General features: G+C 40.7%; 1 protein-coding gene across 6 annotated transcripts in view; it reads right to left on the reverse strand.

Moving 5' to 3' along the window:
• Positions 1-1,544: 1,544 nt before the first annotated feature.
• Positions 1,545-18,585, reverse strand: part of TDRD7 (tudor domain containing 7) — a 38,416-nt gene continuing 21,375 nt past the window's right edge. For all 6 annotated transcript variants that reach the window (XM_085214158.1, XM_010726189.4, XM_085214159.1 and 3 more), the window contains 11 exons: positions 14,269-14,852; positions 11,408-11,591; positions 10,787-10,898; positions 9,796-9,998; positions 9,522-9,656; positions 7,816-7,899; positions 7,552-7,686; positions 6,586-6,696; positions 4,636-5,123; positions 4,074-4,234; positions 1,545-2,045 (listed from right to left, as the gene is read on the reverse strand). In XM_085214158.1, coding sequence (XP_085070284.1) covers positions 1,825-2,045; positions 4,074-4,234; positions 4,636-5,123; positions 6,586-6,696; positions 7,552-7,686; positions 7,816-7,899; positions 9,522-9,656; positions 9,796-9,998; positions 10,787-10,898; positions 11,408-11,591; positions 14,269-14,852 — 2,418 coding nt within the window. In that variant the 3' untranslated portion in view covers positions 1,545-1,824. The remainder of the gene's footprint in view (positions 2,046-4,073; positions 4,235-4,635; positions 5,124-6,585; positions 6,697-7,551; positions 7,687-7,815; positions 7,900-9,521; positions 9,657-9,795; positions 9,999-10,786; positions 10,899-11,407; positions 11,592-14,268; positions 14,853-18,585) is intronic.

Here is an 18,585-nt window from a genome sequence, read left to right on the forward strand (position 1 = left end):
CCTTCAGGATTCTGCAAATTACCCTTACAGAGGCTTTTTGCTCATGGGTGCAGTCCCAAAATCATCCTAAGTAACAGCTGCCACAGTTGCTCCTATCCTCCCACCCACCTGTCCGCCCACAACCACCATCCTGCCTCAGGGCACGTCTCTGGCTGATATCCTAAAATACCCTTAACACTTAAAATCTCACGTTTTGGAGAACGCAATAGGAATGTGCTGGTTGGAGCATCCCTAGAGAGTTCAAAGTGCCCTGGAGTTACTGTGCTTGGCCAGAAGGAAAGGGGAAGGTGCCATTCCTCATCCCCACCACAGATTGGTTCCCATAGGAGAAAAAGTAAGAAGTGTAATAATTAAAGTCTCCAAGAGCAGGTTCCCAAAGCACAAGGACGCAGCAAGATTGAGTGCAAATGACAGATTAGGCTCCTGGCCATGCTCTTATCACAACTGTTAAGTGGTACGTGGTGCCAAGGCAAGGAGCAGCATCCCTTACCCAGCCCCAGAGGTGAGAGGCAGTGCAACAGGGAGCAAAAAGTGGAGTGACACAGAACAACTTTGAGATCAATACTGTGAACAGCAACTATTGAACAAACACAAGAAATTAAGGCATTTTGTTCTCCCTGTCGTGCTCTAGTCAGACCTATTGTTATCAGAACCCCTCAAGCCCTGTTTTTGGGTGCTAAGATAATTGTGGTCTAACCTGGCAGGCAGAGCCACAGAATTCATCCGTGCAAAAGCAACGAGGCTAAATGAGTATGGTCCTCGTTTCTGAAGGCTGTTTAGATTCCAGAGTAGCCACCAGCCACAACTGTGAGTGGGGATAAGAAAAGAAGCTCAAAAAGCATCTTCATTCTCCTGAACATCTCCCAGGCTCTTTCCTTTTCTACAAATGTAGCACTGCACATTTCTGAGCTACAGTTCCCCTTCTGTCCATTCTCCCTTACCCTTGCAGGCAGCATGCTGGCAGCATCTAGGCAACAGGCTATGAAACGCAGTAATGTCTGTACCACACCCAACTACTTCCAAGGCCATTCAAGTTTAAAAGTAGACAATTTAAAAAATAATGCTGTGTTAGAGGATTAGTAAGCACTGATCCGTGTGCTGGCAGGACACTACTTGCTCCAGTTTCCTGGGAGCAGCAGCTGCTCAAAACTTCTCAGAATCATTTCCCATTAAAAGTGAAGGGTCAAAAAAGAAGGGGAAGGAATGCCTTGAATTGGAGGAAAGGGAGTAGATTCAGAAAACTGGTACAACTCCTAACAAACAAGTTCTCCAGTTGGGCGGTCCATAACGTGAAACTTCCTTGCCCCTAGACTGGCATTTTCAACTATTCATCACTTGATAAGTTAAGGAAGGGGGAAATCTCACCAATAAAGCCTGTCTTAGTCACAGGATTCAGAAATACAGAGGGTTGCTTCCTTGTTTCCCAAATGATAAAAATCCTACTAAAAAAAAAAACACGAGTGAGTACCCAGTAATGGCAAGAATTATGTTTTTAATAGCTATGAGATGACAAGCCCACCAAAATTAAGGAAAAAATCTCAAGATCAGTTCAGCACTGTTTTATTGATAAATAACTTTTTATTTAGTATTTCCACACAAACATTCTAGTATTGCAGTAGCAAACAAAGTGCAAAACTTCATAAAGTCAACTGAAGTCAACAGAAAGCAAACTTGTTAAGCAAATCTTTTTCACAAACACATGTTTTTGAAGTTTTATCCCCTTATTCTCTTCAAGGCAATGTAAGAACAGTTAAATTTCTCTTTGAAACCTGTTACTTGTTTTATTGCTACAGAAACCGAGCAGCTACGTTTCAGAAGTGGCAACTATTCTGCTTCTGAGAGCTCCGCAAGACTCTGAGACACAAAGTCATGAATCCATATGTCGGTGTCTGGAAGAGACGTGTCCACTAAGTAAGTGACTATTCTTCGATCCCAGGAATTAGTGCTCTCATTAATTGCCTGTATCTGTGCTACCAAGGGTTTCTTCTCTACGCGATTCCGAAATATTATTGATGCCTCTTCCGACCACTGCTGGCTTTTCACTCCTAGAACAAACAAAGCAGAACAGAACCTCATTTGTAGGCTATACCAACACGACGATGAAGTTTATGAGGAGATGGCGAGGGGTTAAAGGCTTGAGAAAGTTGATATTCAAGTCGTGAAGGCAGCTTAAATCTAAAAAACAAGCACGAGCTTACTCATCTCCCACACAATTATTACAGAGACTGTAGCATTTTTTCTCCTCAGAGCCTAAAGCTGTGGACAGCTTTACAGAAGTGAAAGCAAACGCACTAACTCACTGAGTATTTCCAAGAACAGCAGCTGCCAAAGATGATCACGTCCTGTTACCTAGACAAAAAGGAAACTAAAGATCCTAACAAAAGAAAGCACTAATTGGTATTCTGCCTGACTCTGCTGAAGCAACAGCCTTCATTTAGATTTTCTCCATCTTAAAGCAGCAGCATCTTCTATCAAACCTTCAAATCCCAAACTAGTCCTGCAGGCAGAACTGAAGGGAAACGCAACCTAAATGCCTCACAACTCCTGCTGTTTTTTTTCAAAGGGGGGAATCTGCATCTCACAAAGGCTGCTCTGCTTAAGGGAACAAGGCTGTAATCCAAGCAGGTTTTTGCATATATTTGCGATACACCAAGAAGTGACTCCTGCAGAGCAGGAATTTAGCCTCCCCATGTCACTGCTGGTGCACAGCACCTGAACACAACGGGCTCCAAACACTGCGTGAATTCCCAAGCAGCAAGTTATGGGTATGAGAAACAAAACAGCAGGTGACGACACGCTGCTTTTACTGTATCAGCAGCTAACAGGACAGAACATTGCAAGCACATGAACTCCTTACAAGTTATAGAAAAAAAAATGAAGGAAAAAGAAGAACAGGGCAGCTCAGCTAGCTGCCTGGGATGCTGTGAGGCAAGATCATCCAATGACCTGGAGGTTCTCTTGGCAGGACCCTGTACAACCTCAGCACAAAGACAGAGCTAGAAGTTAGCTTCATTTTCACACTGACCTCCTACAACCCCAGCCCAGTGGGAACAGATCCAACCTCTTGGCTACTTCAAAGCAAGCCTGAAGGTCACACTGACGGAGTGCAGACCCACAGAAGGCAAGCAGCAGAGCACTAACTTTGTGCTGCCCTGTCAGTTTGCAACCCTGTGAGCAACCATCAGGTTCTTGGAGCAACCTGGTGTAGTGGGAGGTGTCCCTGCCTATAGCAGGGGGCTGGAACTAGGCGATCTTGAAGTTCCCTTCCAATCCAAAACATGCTGTGATTCTATGACCTTGAGCAAGCATATTCTGTAATCCAAGCTTTGTTTAAATTGTGGTGAGCAAACATGGAAATCATCAAGTAAAAAGAGACACATGTCTGAAAGCAATGCAAAAATGAAGTAAAAAAACTGGAGAAATAAGGAAGAGAGTGACCAAGTTTTAATTTTTTTTATTTGTACTCTCTCTATGCCCAATTTTATCAATTACATTATTGTAAGTTTGATGGAGTTTGTTTGCGAACATCAATTTATTTTAGGCAACTTCAGCTTCCAGATATGCACTGGAAAACAGTAGATATGGGCAAGACACAAAAGAAATCTTATCCAGAAATTCTGCATCTATTCCCTAACTTTATGTAGACCAGAATAACCTGAACACGAGTTTTCCCTCAACAGATACATCATAATTTTCACGCTTCATGATCTATGATGTTTAAGAGATCAAGTGGTTTGGGGGTCTTATTTCCCTGCGTACTCTGCCTAAGAGCCACCATAAATATTAAATGACAAACATTTATGACACTGAAAAGTAGCTGCTGCGAAAGTTTAAACAATGTTTGATTTTATGCATGCTAATTAAGAGCACTGAATTAAATGAGTAGTAAAATTGAACCACTATCACTTAAAGAAGAAAAGCAGAGGCTTACTTTAACGAAAAACAATGCTACTAGCATTCAGCTTTATCCCTTTCGCTGTTCTACATACCTGGTATCCCCACTGATGTAAGACATAACCACACTTCCATCCCTCAGCCCCCTTAAAAAAAAAAAGTCGATGCTTAACACATACCTGCAAGCTGAGCTTTTATAGCCTGGAAAGGAAGCTTCCTGAATTTCTCCAGGAGTGGCTGTACTTTATCTATGCTGATAACCTCATGTTTACCGTAGTCCAGCACATACACTGACAAAAAGCCTTTTCTAAGAATTCCTTTTATTATCACTCTGTACCACCTAAAAAAGAGGAAGAGAATAAACAGTATAACATGCTGTCAAGGTGCCAAAAAAGTAACAGGTAACCACAAGATGTTAATCAACACATCTCAAGCTTCCCAGATCTGATATTATCTGAATACAAGTCCTTCCAAACACTGTCTGGAAACACGAAGTGACTGCAATCTCATTTGCTGCCCTAATCTCTCAGCTACCATCAGACATCTGCCACCTCATTAACAACGCAGGACATAAGGCATTTCCCAAGGGAACTGCAGTGAGGCCAAGAGTTAAAAGAGAAATATGTAATCCTGCCACTAACTCCAAAACAGCTAGGCATGTTGACTTACCAACATTTAAGTAAAGGTACAGACAACAGCCTCCCTTCAAAGATTTTGCTTTTAATTTATGTACGTACTTACCGATTTTCAATTTTAGCTGCATATAACTTGTTTGTTCCAATGTTCACTGGTCTCTCTTCTGCCATGCTGTAGTACAGGATCATTTCCTCCATGAGGACCTCCAGATTGTGTATCTCTTTCCAAGGCTGGACAATGAAGTGACCTGGATGGCAGGCTACTGACACGTAGACATCCATGAACCCTCCCACCTCTGACAAGGGTAGGGGTGGTGGCATATCAGTGGCAGGCTCTGCATCTCTGGGCTCCGCTGCAGGCTCCAGAGAATCACTCTTCTCTAGCCTTCCCTGATTTAACTGTAGAGCTGCATCACCTGTTGCTTTGGTGGAGCTGGCCCCTGTGGGTGTGACGCTCAGGAAAACATCTTTCTGATGCTTCCACAAGTCTGCGTTTATAATCCGACGATTGATGCTACGATCCATGTTTGGGAAATCCTCCGGAGCAAACAAGTAAACGTGTGCAATTCCCTTCGAACCATCCTGCTTGACCACCTTTAAAAAGAAAGTACAGTTTAGTTTCCAATTAACAGCTACTAAATTCACACCTGAAGACAACATCTTTATACAGAAAAAAAATGGTTCATTGCTTTCTACATGCACAGAAGTATTTTCAGGGTTCTCTCTAATGTGTTAGTAAGATTTATGGATATCCAGCCACTCACAGCTGCTAATGTAAAGCAGACACAAAACTTGAGTTTTGTTCTGCCTGAGAGGTTCAATCTCAGTGTTGCTTGACATGAATGTGCACAATTGTAGTTTTCTGGAAAACATTAGCCATTGCCCATAGAGTCTAAACAATTAAGTAATGCTATTAACACTCAAATCCTTCAGAAATCCCTTCCTGTCCTTCTGTTAGATGAAACCTAGTAAATTAAGCATGGGATGAAATGAAGACAAAAAAAGCTTCCATGTTTGGATTGCGTATAATTTTCAAGCACTAGCATAAAAATATTGTCCTACTTAGCAACAGACATTACTGACAGCAGCTAGCATCACTGATAATAAGCACTGAAATTGGAACTTGAGAGAGCCTGTAACTTTTGTTTACAGATTCTTCTGACAATTTTTCTAGCCTTCCTCTACTAACCCAAGCCAGTTACTGCTACTTACAGCCAGCAAATGGGAGACAGGAATAAAAGCTTCCCAAAATTTAAGCACACACCACTTTTCCACTATTGAAACAAGCAAAAAATATTACCATACTCAAACTATCTTTGAAGAGAATATTTAGAGAAGCCAGCTGCAACACTCACCAGTCCCAGACTATGTGAGTTATGTTTTAATTGCATGAGCTCGTGTTAAAGGAAGCCAAAATGTACAGGGAAGCAAACAAAACATGTTCTCAAACAGTTATGACAATATATGGACTCAGATTTTTAGGAGGAAATTAGCTCTGTTTAGTTTCTAGATAGGGAAAGTATTTCATTCAGAAGGATGTTCTCAGCTAACTGCCAATGGGAAAACGGAAAAATGGAAAAATATCATCTCAAGTATAACACAAGCCCATAAATACAATACTAACAAAATCACACTGGATTACAAAAACAAACAGACAAACCAAAGGTGCTTTCCAGGGCCAATAAGAAAATGTTATCCTCTTGTAAGAGGCATAGAAAGAATTTAAGATTGACAGAACGCATACATCTTTTCTTATGATGAAACAAAAACTGTGTTTCTTATCAGTTGATAAGATCCCTAACTGCATACAAGTGGACTGGCACAGGAAAATTAAAAAGGCCATCAGCTGCTACATTCTTGAGAGGAAAAAGTCTTCTAACGAGCCAGCTATACTTATTCTAAATGTGACAGGAACAAGTCTTCATACAGCAAACGTAACCAAGAGCTGGCCAGAAACTATTAGACATCACAACAGAGATAAATTCTGATGAACACTTAAGTTTCAGAGTTATTCCCTCTGTGGATTTCAGGCCACGCAGGCATTTTGACTATTTACCTGCATGCTGAATTCAGGATAATCCATTACATTGTCTCTCAGCCACAGCACAGCCTCAGGAGTCCACATGCCAGTGTCAGGAGGCAGATCTGCTAAGCAGCATTTTATAGCCTAAGGAAAGAATTAAGTATACAACAACATGGAAACTAGCTCATAAATTTCTATTTACAGAATGTGACTTAATACTCATAGATTCAGTAATACGTAGGTTGCTCCAGAAGTAACGCCTCCTATTTATTTCTATGGAAACTGCAACAGACACAAAGAGCACAGTATCACCATTTTACAGACTAAACTCTCAGCTACAAAACACTGTTTTTCAACATGGTCACCACCAGTGACAAACAAGAGCCCTCACGCTGCACTCGTAACAACCTGCAGAGGTTACACACAGTAACCTCTTCTGCTTCTGCTGAAAGACACCACCACTGCTTCACTGTGCTCACGTTCAGTGTTTGGTCTCCATAAACGTTCACCAGGTGTTGATGAATGTCAACGGGTGCCACTTTTTTTCCCCGCATGAGGAATTCAGTTTCACTCTGCACCGCCCACACTTCCACACCAGACAGCATTCTGCCAGGCTGCCTCTTTGGGGCCATCTGCCACGTGGCAACAACATGGATGGGATATCAGTGAGAAGGTTCAGCCTCAACTGCTGTACCACCGACATTCACCTCTGAGAAATGGGCCAAGGTAATAGAACAGGATGCATTACTTTGCGAGCAGACCTCAGGTGTGACAAACAGAAACATGCAGAGCCAGTATCATAACTCACACAAGTTAACAGAGCATCCTGCCAGTACACAGGACTACACCACGACTTATTTTGGGGAGAAGATGCACAATGAAATACACTCCAGTGCTGAACACCAGTAACAAAGAAATTCCTTACATAAGCCTGTAAGAAGCAGCGCTAGGACACCGTCAAGAAATCTAGGGTAGGTTAGCTTTAACACATCTTTATACCTGGGGAGGGATTTTGATTACGTCTCTCAGGAACTGCGATGGGATTTCTCTAAGGTCTGATACTTTTACATATGCAACTGTTCCAGTATCCATGAAGCGAACACCAAGCGCCCGTCTACTTTGAATTATTGTTATCTGAAATAAGACAGGAAGATGAAATACTGTGAGAAGATTCAAGGGAAGTAAGAATATAGATTTAGGGGAGCAGCAAGAAGAGTCTTTTCTGTGTGGGAAAACTTTTGCCTTTCTCTGAATACCTCTTACCTCTACACGCGTCCATTTTCCTTTGCAATGAAACAAGCAGATTTTGCCACAGAAAGGTTGTGACACATTAAACTCAGATGTCTCCTGCAAATTCAAAACCAAAGGTTAAAATGCATAGAACCATTAGTGACACTTAACTAGCCACTTCAAAAGCCACTCACAGAACAAACAGTTATGGAAAGCAACCAATTAATCTCAAATATAAAGCTTTTTTCTAGTCTCAGAAGTATCTCCTGTCATGTTGTTTTCAGCTTCCTCAGTCAGTAAAGCTTTAATTCTGAGATGTATATAGCCCAGGGAAGTGGTAGAACTACTATCCCTGGAGATGTTCAGGCAATGTGGAGAAGCAGCACTCATGGACGTGGCTTAGCAGGCGTGGTGGGGATGGTTGATGGTTGGACTTGGTGATCTTGGTCTTTTCCAACCACAATGATTCTATGAATTGCCAGCAAAAAAGCATTTGGAAGCAAAGAATATAAAAACCAGCAACCATTATATCAATGTTTTGAAAAGCTGTACTGTTGTGGAACTAACTGGGGAAGTTCCTAACTTCATACATATAACATGCCAAGATGTTTAACAAAACAGATTTACTATTTACTCAAATAAAGCCTCATGGGGCTGGTATTCATTGTGATGATCCTAAGTAACACAACAAGTCAAGTGCCACATTATAAAAAGCAAGAAGAGACTCCCATTGGAGAATCACACACATCTTAGTGTCATTAAGTTCTCAAGATAAGTTGTAGAGTCAAAATTGCTTCTGTCTTTTACAGCAATGAAAGACTCTGTATACTTTGTTTAGAAAATCTGACTAGTTGCCTGCCTTTGTGTTGCTAAAACTTTCAGTGTACACCTTATACTGCTTCCTGCATGGTGCAGTTTGCTTTAAACTGACTCTTGATAACTGAAACATAGTGAAGTATTTCCAAAACGGAGCGTGCCCCACAACGGGAACATACCTAAAAGGTAGATTTACAAGAAGTGGTTCCAGCAGTGCCTGACTTTTCAAGGATCTGCATTTTATGATTTCAGCTAAAAAATTAGATTCCCTTCAGATTTCTTCACTTTTGCATAAACCCTCACGTCTAGTAAGGTTTCCTGCATGTCTGTAAAGGGCAGGTAGGATATCAGATTTTTCTATCCTATGTCTGCTTTAAAGCAACTTCATTACTTTGAAGACACCTCCTATACATCAGCTCTGTTTGAAAGGATTCACATTTAAAAGCTAAGGGTACAGACACGCAGACATGAGATCAAAGCCAACAAATTCTGAAGTCAAGCTGAAAAGCACACACCTTGGTTCTATTTTGAACAATCCTTCTTCTGTCACTTCAAAGTATGCTGTGAGCTGTTTATACACGTGAACACCATAATGTACGTAAAACTTGAGGAAAAAAAGTATGGCAGATCCTCCACAGATTTTTTTTTTCTCCTAATCAAACCAAGGCAGTTTCTATAGGAAGCTTCTCATTATGAGTCACTTTTGTTACTGCTCTAACTATTCAAAGGAATTTAGTAGTAGTTACCAAAGCCAGAGAGAGAGAGAATTTCAAAGAGAGCATCAACAGACACTCTCACATCTGCATCCCAGCTTTTTTAAACAGGCAACAATGCCTCAGAAACCTGAACTTTTATAGAAAAAAAGGACTGATACACTGGAAAAAGGCCACATGACGTGACATCTCTCCTCAATGCATACCTACCTTGTGAAGTAAATAGTCTTCTATTTTCTGCAAGACTTCAGAAAGCTTAGACAAGCCTTCAGATGGCAGCTGACAATACAGGTTTCCATCTGAGAGAATACTGGTTACTCTGACATTCGTATATAGTGTATCTACCTAAGATTTTAACAAGTAAAAAAAACAAAAAAACACACACACAAAGTTATTGGATTTGTGAGTACTGTTTTTTTTGTCTATTAAAAATCTTTGTGGTCAATGGATTTAATGAATTAAATAGGAAGCAGGCAGATAGTACCTGTAGGTTCAGTTCAAAAGACTTGTCATACAAAGCCTTCAGACAAGTTGCGTTGATGTTGATATCATCTTCTCCAGAAGTGTCATACAGAACAAAGAGAGGAATTTCACTCCTCTCCAGTATTTCCACAGCAAATATTTTGCAGTATGTCTGCAATTCTACAGCCTTTAGTAGGAGAGGATCATCACAAAATACCTCCAGTCCTGTAAGGCAGACCACAATTTTTTTGAATCATTTTATTGAAGGGAAATATAATAACGAGGACTGTTTGAAAGAGGAATCCTTCTAAGAATCAGAAGGCAGATGGAATCTTGTACTGGACTTTTACTTGCATTCTACAGAATGTCTCCCTTCTTAGGGCAGAAAGCTGTCTTCAAGGGAGAAAAGAAGATCCTCTACAGAGAGAATCAAAGAATCAAGGCAAATGTGTAGACAAAATAAAGAAATGCATCCAAGTAAAAAAACATAGACTAAAGGTCATTCCTGTCAATTTCATATATTGAAAACAAAATAAAGTGTTCTTAGAAAGTTAGAAATGCCCACTAGTCTTAGGAAGTTAAGTAATTTCCAGCAGGCTCAAGGAAGTTTGCCAGTGCTGAGTGGAGAAGGATCACTTTAAAACAAGTGAATGAGATCACAGATCATATTAATTTGCATTTGTGGTAGGAGGAGTTAAGCTTATACACTATTTCATACAACATACGTGGGTGTTTTCTTTAGGCTTGCAGACCCTGAAGGTAATACATCCAAGATAAGTGCAGGAACAACTAAGCTTCATTAGAGAGACACTGGGATCTCCTGATAGAAAGGTTTCTTTTTCTTTCTGTGCCTACCTGTATCTGCTTAGGCTTAGCTTATTTATAGCTACTTATAGACTGCTTTATAGCTATTTTGGATGGATTCTAGTATTCAGAGTAACTACACAGTAGCATCAAAACTCCCAGGCATTTCAATTCATAAGTCTGTAGAATCAACATTGGTTTTCTCTTACCTGCCAGTTTACACTTTGCAACTTGAAATGGAAGTGAGCAGAACTGTTTGTGGAGTCTGTATGTCCTATTGCTTTCAATAATCTCACTGAAGCCATGGTCAACATAGTACACCTGACAGTGGAGAAAGAGATAAATAAGATTATTATGCTTTTAAATATATATTATTGAGTTTATGGAAAACATATTAAGCCACTGTGTTCTCTGTGCATCCACTGAACAGGCACATCAATTTTCACTGTATTACTGCTATATAAGACCACGAATTTCGTGTTCACTTCCTTATTTAGACATTCAGTGTTTTCCAGAAAAGCTTCTCAAAGTTTCTGTAAAACCATCATCTCCGACAGAATCTCTCCATGCTGGAAGGACTCAGCACATTACCACAAACTGCATGAACAAAGGCGGTAATTTTAACTTGCAGATGACCATTTAATTTTGACAATCATACAGCTTAAAAGAAACTAAATGTCCCTAGTTTTTCATTTAATCAAAAAGAGAAGTACTACAGGTTGGGAAAGGAAAGAATGTAAGTAACACAGAATGCTTGAAAACTGGCTGCACATGGGAGAAACACATCTGTTTCATGTCCTACTACAAATGTCAAAACAAGAATCGCTTGCCTTTAATCTTTTGTCCTCCACAGAAATTATCTCAGCACGGAGCCAGGCTTCTTCAGTGTGTACAGCAACAAGTTGCCCAACGCTTGGACAATTAATCTGTGATGCAGTGGAATTCTTACTATAGTACGCTTTCATTTTATCTTCCATTTGTTCCTGAGCGCCAGAATAATCTTTGCCCACATATCTACAATCATTTCAGTATAAAAGCACCAAACAACAAAAAACAACAAACAAGGGTTAGGATGAAATGTCAAAAAGCTGAATAAAAACCTAAGATCCCCTAAAATAATAGATTAATAAATCATGGATATACATCCAAACATATTCTAAGCACATCTGTACCCAAACACGGCAGTACGAAAATACCAGCTGACAAAACAGAGTACTATTGTTCAGTGGTAAATGCTCTCCAGTAACAAAGAATCGAACACACACCTTCAGAAAGAAATCTTACCGATTACAATCACGTAGAAGAATTTGACCTTAAGAGCAGATTATCCAGGATGAAGTACAAAAGAATTGTAGGAGCACCTGAGTTACTCTGACACTAGCAAATATTACCTTAAGCATGTTTTCACTATAGTCTGTGAAAGCACAAGGCATCTAAAATAGCTTTACAGAGCCCTGCCAGCCCCATGCTGTTTACTCTCGGCCATCAGAACAATTCCAAGATCAGGCTGCTGATCTCCAGTTCACACAGACTGCCACATGAATCCTCCTTAATAATGTTCCGAACACACCAGAAACAGATCAGAATGCAGCAGACAGAAGGAAAACTTATTTCTGTATTTGACAGGCAACATAAGCAGGTATACAATACTCAAAAGTCTACTTCTTGACATTGGCTTCAGCAGGATATTTAGCTGACAGGAGAAGCATTACAGCAGAAAGTTTAATACCGTACAGAACCTCCTGCCCTGCTACTTTCCAGTAGCAGCTAAGCATCCCACTGACAAGGATTTCGGCTGTTAAAGCCAACTGAAAAAAATATTTTTCATGATTTTTAGAAAAGAATATTGGAAAAACCTCCCAGAAAAGTGTTACATACAGGTGGCCAGACAAGTCTGCATTCAGCATCGCTCTTAGTCTGGCTGGGACGAGTAGCACGCCAAGGAAAGGTGGTCCTTCACTGTGAAAGGAACTGGGGGTACATGTTTCCACAGTGAAGCTAATTATGACATTTTCCATTCAAAACCATGAGAGAAACGTATTGATTTTTTCTTGCCACAGCAAAAGATCTTTTCTCTTAAAGTCGAACTGTGTCCTGAAGTTAAATGACCTGGCCCACAGAGTGTGCAGCTCTCCCAGCACTCCATCCTGCATGAGGACAAGACGACGCTGATCGCCAGCAGCCACCACCCACATAAAGCTGGCAAGTCAAGAAATTTTAATATTTAATACTGTACAAAAGCTCCGGTACAAAATCTGGGAACCGTTGCTTCAGAGGATGTTTAACACAAGCAGCATCAGCTCTTCAGTGTCACAGCTCAGCCCATGGGATGCAGAGCATTCCATTTTATCCCCTACAGCCATGCTCATTAACGAAGGGATTGAGGCAGTTGTCCAGAGCCGGGGTGCAGCTGCAACCAGAGATTTATCACGCTTCTCATTCCTGAGATAGACAGAACTCCTATCTCCTACCCTGAACTGAGTTACTTTCCCTCACCTGCGACAAAGAAAATGGAGACAACAGGAAGGCTGCAAGACTTAGTGTTCTGAAGCAGAACCTTTGAAAAAGGCCGTGGGGAAGACCCCCAGAACCAGAAAAATAATCTGGAGAACACTCATCTACGCACAAAAAGCAGAGAGAAAGCGCAATACAGGAACTAGGCTAGCAGCTGAAACAAAGAAGGCAACATTCTCAAACAAGAACTTCTATCCTAAGTCTCAAGTATGGGGATTTTCACAGAATCATCAGCCTTTATGACTATTCCTCGGAGAGCTACACTGACATGAAGAAAGTTCAGTGCTGAGTATGCCAGTAAATTAATGACAGCTAGAGAAGACAGATGAATTCAGCCTTAAGGCTAGTGTGCTATTTACAGCCAGCAATGAGGAAAAGGATGGTACATGATTAACGAGAGGATCTGTAAGTAAATCACAAGTGCTCCTACTTAGCTCAGCTATGCCTAAAGGTCCTGCTAGGATCCACCTAGTGAAAGCCAAAACTGTAGAAACTAATGGCAAAAGACAGAGCTACCAATGTACTACATTACTTGACAGCTACGCAATTCAAGTTCTGAAGTGACAAATAAACCTGTTTAATACGAAGTTGAATTTGAAATAAGTTTCAGAATTAATAAACCCCCAGAAAAAAAATTAATCTTTTAAGTTGTAGGAAAATTAAAAAAAAAAGTTTTTTATCCTGATAACGAAGTAAGGAAAGCTTATCATAGCATTTCCTTAAATACTGACACAGAAACTACCATCCACTTCTTACACCGTGCTCGGAGGCTATACTAGTAACCACCAAATGAGAAACCAGAATAGTTTGATGGAAGCTGCTCCATCCCCAGAAGAGAAAACTGCAGTATAATCTGAACAAACCCAACTCATAACTAGTTAGAAGCAAGTTAGTTATAAGTGTAAAAAAATGCTTTGATAGGTGTTAGAGTAATATCTGAATGCTACCACATATTACAGTAAGATTATTTCAAAAAAGTCCTCCAATAGCAAGTCCTACCTGCTTGACTCTCAGTCAAGCTAATCCATCAAGACAACATCCATCAGTTTACCAGAATTCAAAAAAAGCCCATTTAAACACAACACACAAAAAAGTTTAGATTTAATTGTTAGCATGCATAAATAACAAAGTCCTGCAGACCTGTGCACTATATGGACTAAAAAAAAGAAATACTTGCCTAATGATAAGCTCATTAGTGTTGTTTGCTTCTATCACCAAGATGGATACAGGTCCTTCTGACGGTATAATCAAAGGAGGAACAGATGACACACTTTCTGGATACTGCTCCTTGGACTCCTCATGCTGTTGTTCAGCTGCGGCCTTCACACCATCAGGGATCTGGACTTTCTCAGCAACATTCAGATTCTCATCAGTGCAACTTTGGGTTTTCACATAGAGGATGGCCTTCTGAGGGGCATTAGATACAAAGTCCACCACACATACATCTGAGAGCAACTGCAGATTATTCAGAATGCCTTCTGGAAATTTTCGTTGGTAGGTGTCTTGGTACAATTTGGGAAGTGCATCAGCCCAGAGACCACTGGGATATTTCACCAAGATATTAACAACATCTTGCTTGAAGTCACTACTACATGAAGCAGGCTCAGCCTCCGTGCTTGTTTTTAACAGTGGGTCTGCTTTTGAAGATGTGACATTCTGAGATGCCTTGTCTTGCTCTGTATTGCTTTTCACTGCTGGCGGTATTCTCTTAGTAGGATAAAGAATTCCGTATGTCTGATCCCCTGTGCATACTTTCTCCACCTTGAAAAACAAAAAGGAGAGTCAATAATGAGCTGCACCTTTAAGTCTAGAGCATGTGACAATTACATTTATACGACATGCATTTTATATAGACTCTGAAGTGAGCAAGGAGCTAAGCTTGGGGCAATCAGTACAGCAAAATAATTTCTTGCAATGCTTCCTTCTCCAGTTTGGGGGGAATATCAAGTATACACTGCTATAGTAGAGAGGAAACATGAAATCTAATTAGGTGGAAAAAAGTCCTGACTGTGAAGCATAGATTTCTTTTTTTCCCAAGAAGGAGCAGATGACGACGGCACACTCCACAAATTTAAGTGTTCTGCACATTAACCTCCCTTCCTGATCTCTCCCACACAGATAAGCATACAAAGTTTCCATCTCAGCTCACTAAGGGAAAGAAGATTTTATTGTAGATTTCAGATACTGTCCTGTAGCACTGTAAAAGCAATCTTCTATTGCGTTCAGGGAAAAGCATTTTCTTTAAATGAGTTATGAAATTAAGGAGAAAGTCTCTGGATCGTAATAAGTTTCATGTTAGATCTGATAAAGGCACTTTAAAGCATGCCCTCAACCTCCCTCCAGATCCAGATGTTTTACATCTCCACTCTGTTTCAGTAATGAGTATCTCACATAGTCTAAGCCACAACCTTGAAAACACCATTTGAAAACTGCAGAAACAAACTCACAGTAGCTACAGAGCTTCAACCAAGACAACCCAACTGTGGCTTATAAGGAATATTTGTGTAAAAATGAGACGATAAAAGCTATCAGTGTTTTCATGTTTGTCCTGAAACAAAAGTACTCCTACAATAAACAAGTTAAACAGCTAGATTATCTGCTACTCTTCAGGCCTAATATCTGCCTTTATTGTGGTATCAACGCCAACAGAACTTCATAAGCCTTGCAAAAATCACTCTGCTGTTTTGCCTTGGAAGCACACAACTGTGAGCACAACAGAGTGATTTAGAAGCTCTAGCTTGCACAACAAGAACTGCGTACTTCTCTCTCTATCAAGAGAAACAAGAATTTAGTTCCAATACATCGGAAAATGTGACAAATAAGGGGAACCATGCTGCTAATCTAAACCCAAGAATAGTGTTCTTAGTATTCTTCCTTCCTCTCCTCCCCCCCAGTTCTGTCCCTTCAGCTCCATACAGCAAGGGGTGAGCAAATGGCTGTGCTGCGCTCAGCTGCCTGATGTGTTAAACCATAAGACTGTACAAGAGCACTTCACGTACTTTCTGTGCACTGCATCATCCAGACTAGTGCAAAACCAAGCTGTTACACAGATCTTAAGACACAGGTCGTCTTCTCTACACAAGAAGAAATTATATCCAAAAGTGGCAGAAGATTTTACTCATAAAAAAAAATTAACCATGACACTGCAAATGTTTTAGAAGCCTTGTGCACTCAAGGCAGCACATCTCCACCCTTCTTTATCAGTGAAAACCAGGGTGGTAATACTTCCTGCAAGAATCTCAGCAAGAAGACGACATGAGAAGGCAAATAAACACATCTATGAATCCTCAGCTTCAGAATCCATGCTGAATCCACAAACTTTCAGGCCTGAACCTTTCCAAGAAGGCTCACTAAGCCAAGGAGACATGCGAGATTACTCTTAATTGGATGGAGGTAACAGGTAGTGTCCCACAGATATCCATATACTGAAAAGTATGCATCTGCTATAAGGTAAGAACGTACAAGAATTATACCAAGTACTTCAACAAACCTGTGGAACTTGCATCAAGTTCCACAGCACCTCTGCTATCTACCATGATAAAAGTGATAACAAAATATGTACAGAGACACAACAGAAAGGACAAAAGAAGTGAAACCGACTCACGTCAGGAAGAACCTACACACTGCATTTTCTAATAATGCAAGAAAATTGCACAAGAGAATTTTGGAAGTCTACTTAAAGCTGGGGTGACACCAAAAGCAAATCAAATTGCTCCTGTCCTTGTTCAATGAAATTCAGAAGATCTCCATAGAGACCATCAACTCTTCACATGCTGAAGAATTTTTCACCACAGACAAACAGAACTTTCCTCATAGCAGTCTGTGCTGGTTGATTCTTCACATCTCATTCTGCATTTGAATTCATTTTCTCCATATAACCCTTTATGCTTTGGAAAGCTGACAAAATATTTCTCTTCTCTAAATACTTTAACTAAAAGCAACTTTACTGTAACTAAACATTTCCTTTTCTTTTGGCTCCATGCTAAACTTCATGAGATCATCAGCCCTGCAAGAGATCTTAAACTTAATTTGTTTATTCTAGAACATAGTAATACTGAGGAGCCTGTCCTCTGCTCTGGATTTAAAACTGATTTTTTTTTTTTTTTAAATTTAAAAAATTATAGATGTAAAAAATTTTACATCACTGCATTTTAAGCCAAAGTGGCATCTTCTGAGAGAGAGGGAGAGAGAGAGATAGTCCCAGCATCCAAAGGTGTACCTCAAAATGCGAATAGGACAATCAAAGGCCCCAGTGCCTACGGCACGCTGCTACAAGTTAAATTGCTATTCCCAGTTTAAATTAGAGGCTGAACTCCAGGAGATGCTTACCTGCTACTACTTTTTTTTATTGTTATTAAAACTGTTGGCTTTACAGTGAGGAAAAAAATAAAATGAATAGAATACCACAATCTGGAAAGTTCTAGTTATCCAACCAATGAACATCAAAGGAGAAGAAAGTTCAGATTATAAGTACAGACTATTTAAAATTAAATCTTAGGTCTAACCTTTGATCTAGCTATGGTAAAGACACTCATCCCCATATGAATCAAGAGAGATTAAGGCCTGAAGATGCAATACAGCAAGTTCTACGTGGAATCTTGTATTAAGGGGAGATTCTGAAAATCCTTTTTTTAAAAAAGAAAACAAAAGAACAACCAAATGAAATGAGGCTAGAAAGGACCGCAGGCAGTGGATTAGTATTTTCGAATCACTTTAAACTCCCTTAGCAATTACAAAATCCCTCAACAAGCATAGCATTTTATGCGTGCACAAGTCAAGTTTTTTCCTCCAGGAAGAGTTACTCCAGAACAGAGCACAGCTACAGATGAGCAACGTCACCGCTGAGAAGTAACAGCGGCACAGCGCAAAGTACGGCTTGCAAAAGGCAGGAGACCGGCAGCAACCAAGAATGGAACTTTAGACCGAAAGGGGCCTCTGGTGGCCACACAGCACAACTGCTCGCTCAAAGCGGGGCCGGTGGCTCCGCTCACCCAAAGCCTCCTGCATTTTAGCTGAGGAGGTCTTGGAGGGTGGGGAGCACAGAACTTCATCAGGCTTACATTTCTGAGAAGAGTTTTTCCACACTCTTGCGAACGTTCTGAGCTGCAGCATTTCTGCTCCTTGTCCTATCACTGTGCATCTCCAAGAAGAGCCTAGCTCTACATTCTCTCCCCTTTGCTTTCCCTTCCTTAGTTTGAGGAAAAGCTTTTCTCATCAGCTCTTTGAGGCGTGTTTTCACGATGACAGGCAGCTACACTGCTCCACACCACTCTCACTCTTCCTCTTCAAAGGGAAAGTGGGGGAGAACACGATGGAAAAGGGATCAAGCGTAAAGATAAGCACGGGGAGACTTCTCACCAACTGCCGTTGAGGAAAAAACAGACTCAGCGCAGGGAGACCTGCCCACAGAGCTTTGTCTCTCCCGCTCCTCCATGCTCACCCTCCGCCCCTGCTCCACGCGGATGCCATCCCTCCCCACTGATCCCACGTAGGC

Source organism: Meleagris gallopavo, chromosome Z (assembly GCF_905368555.1).
Source record: "Meleagris gallopavo chromosome Z, MGAL_WU_HG_1.1, whole genome shotgun sequence".
Classification (NCBI taxonomy): domain Eukaryota; kingdom Metazoa; phylum Chordata; class Aves; order Galliformes; family Phasianidae; genus Meleagris; species Meleagris gallopavo.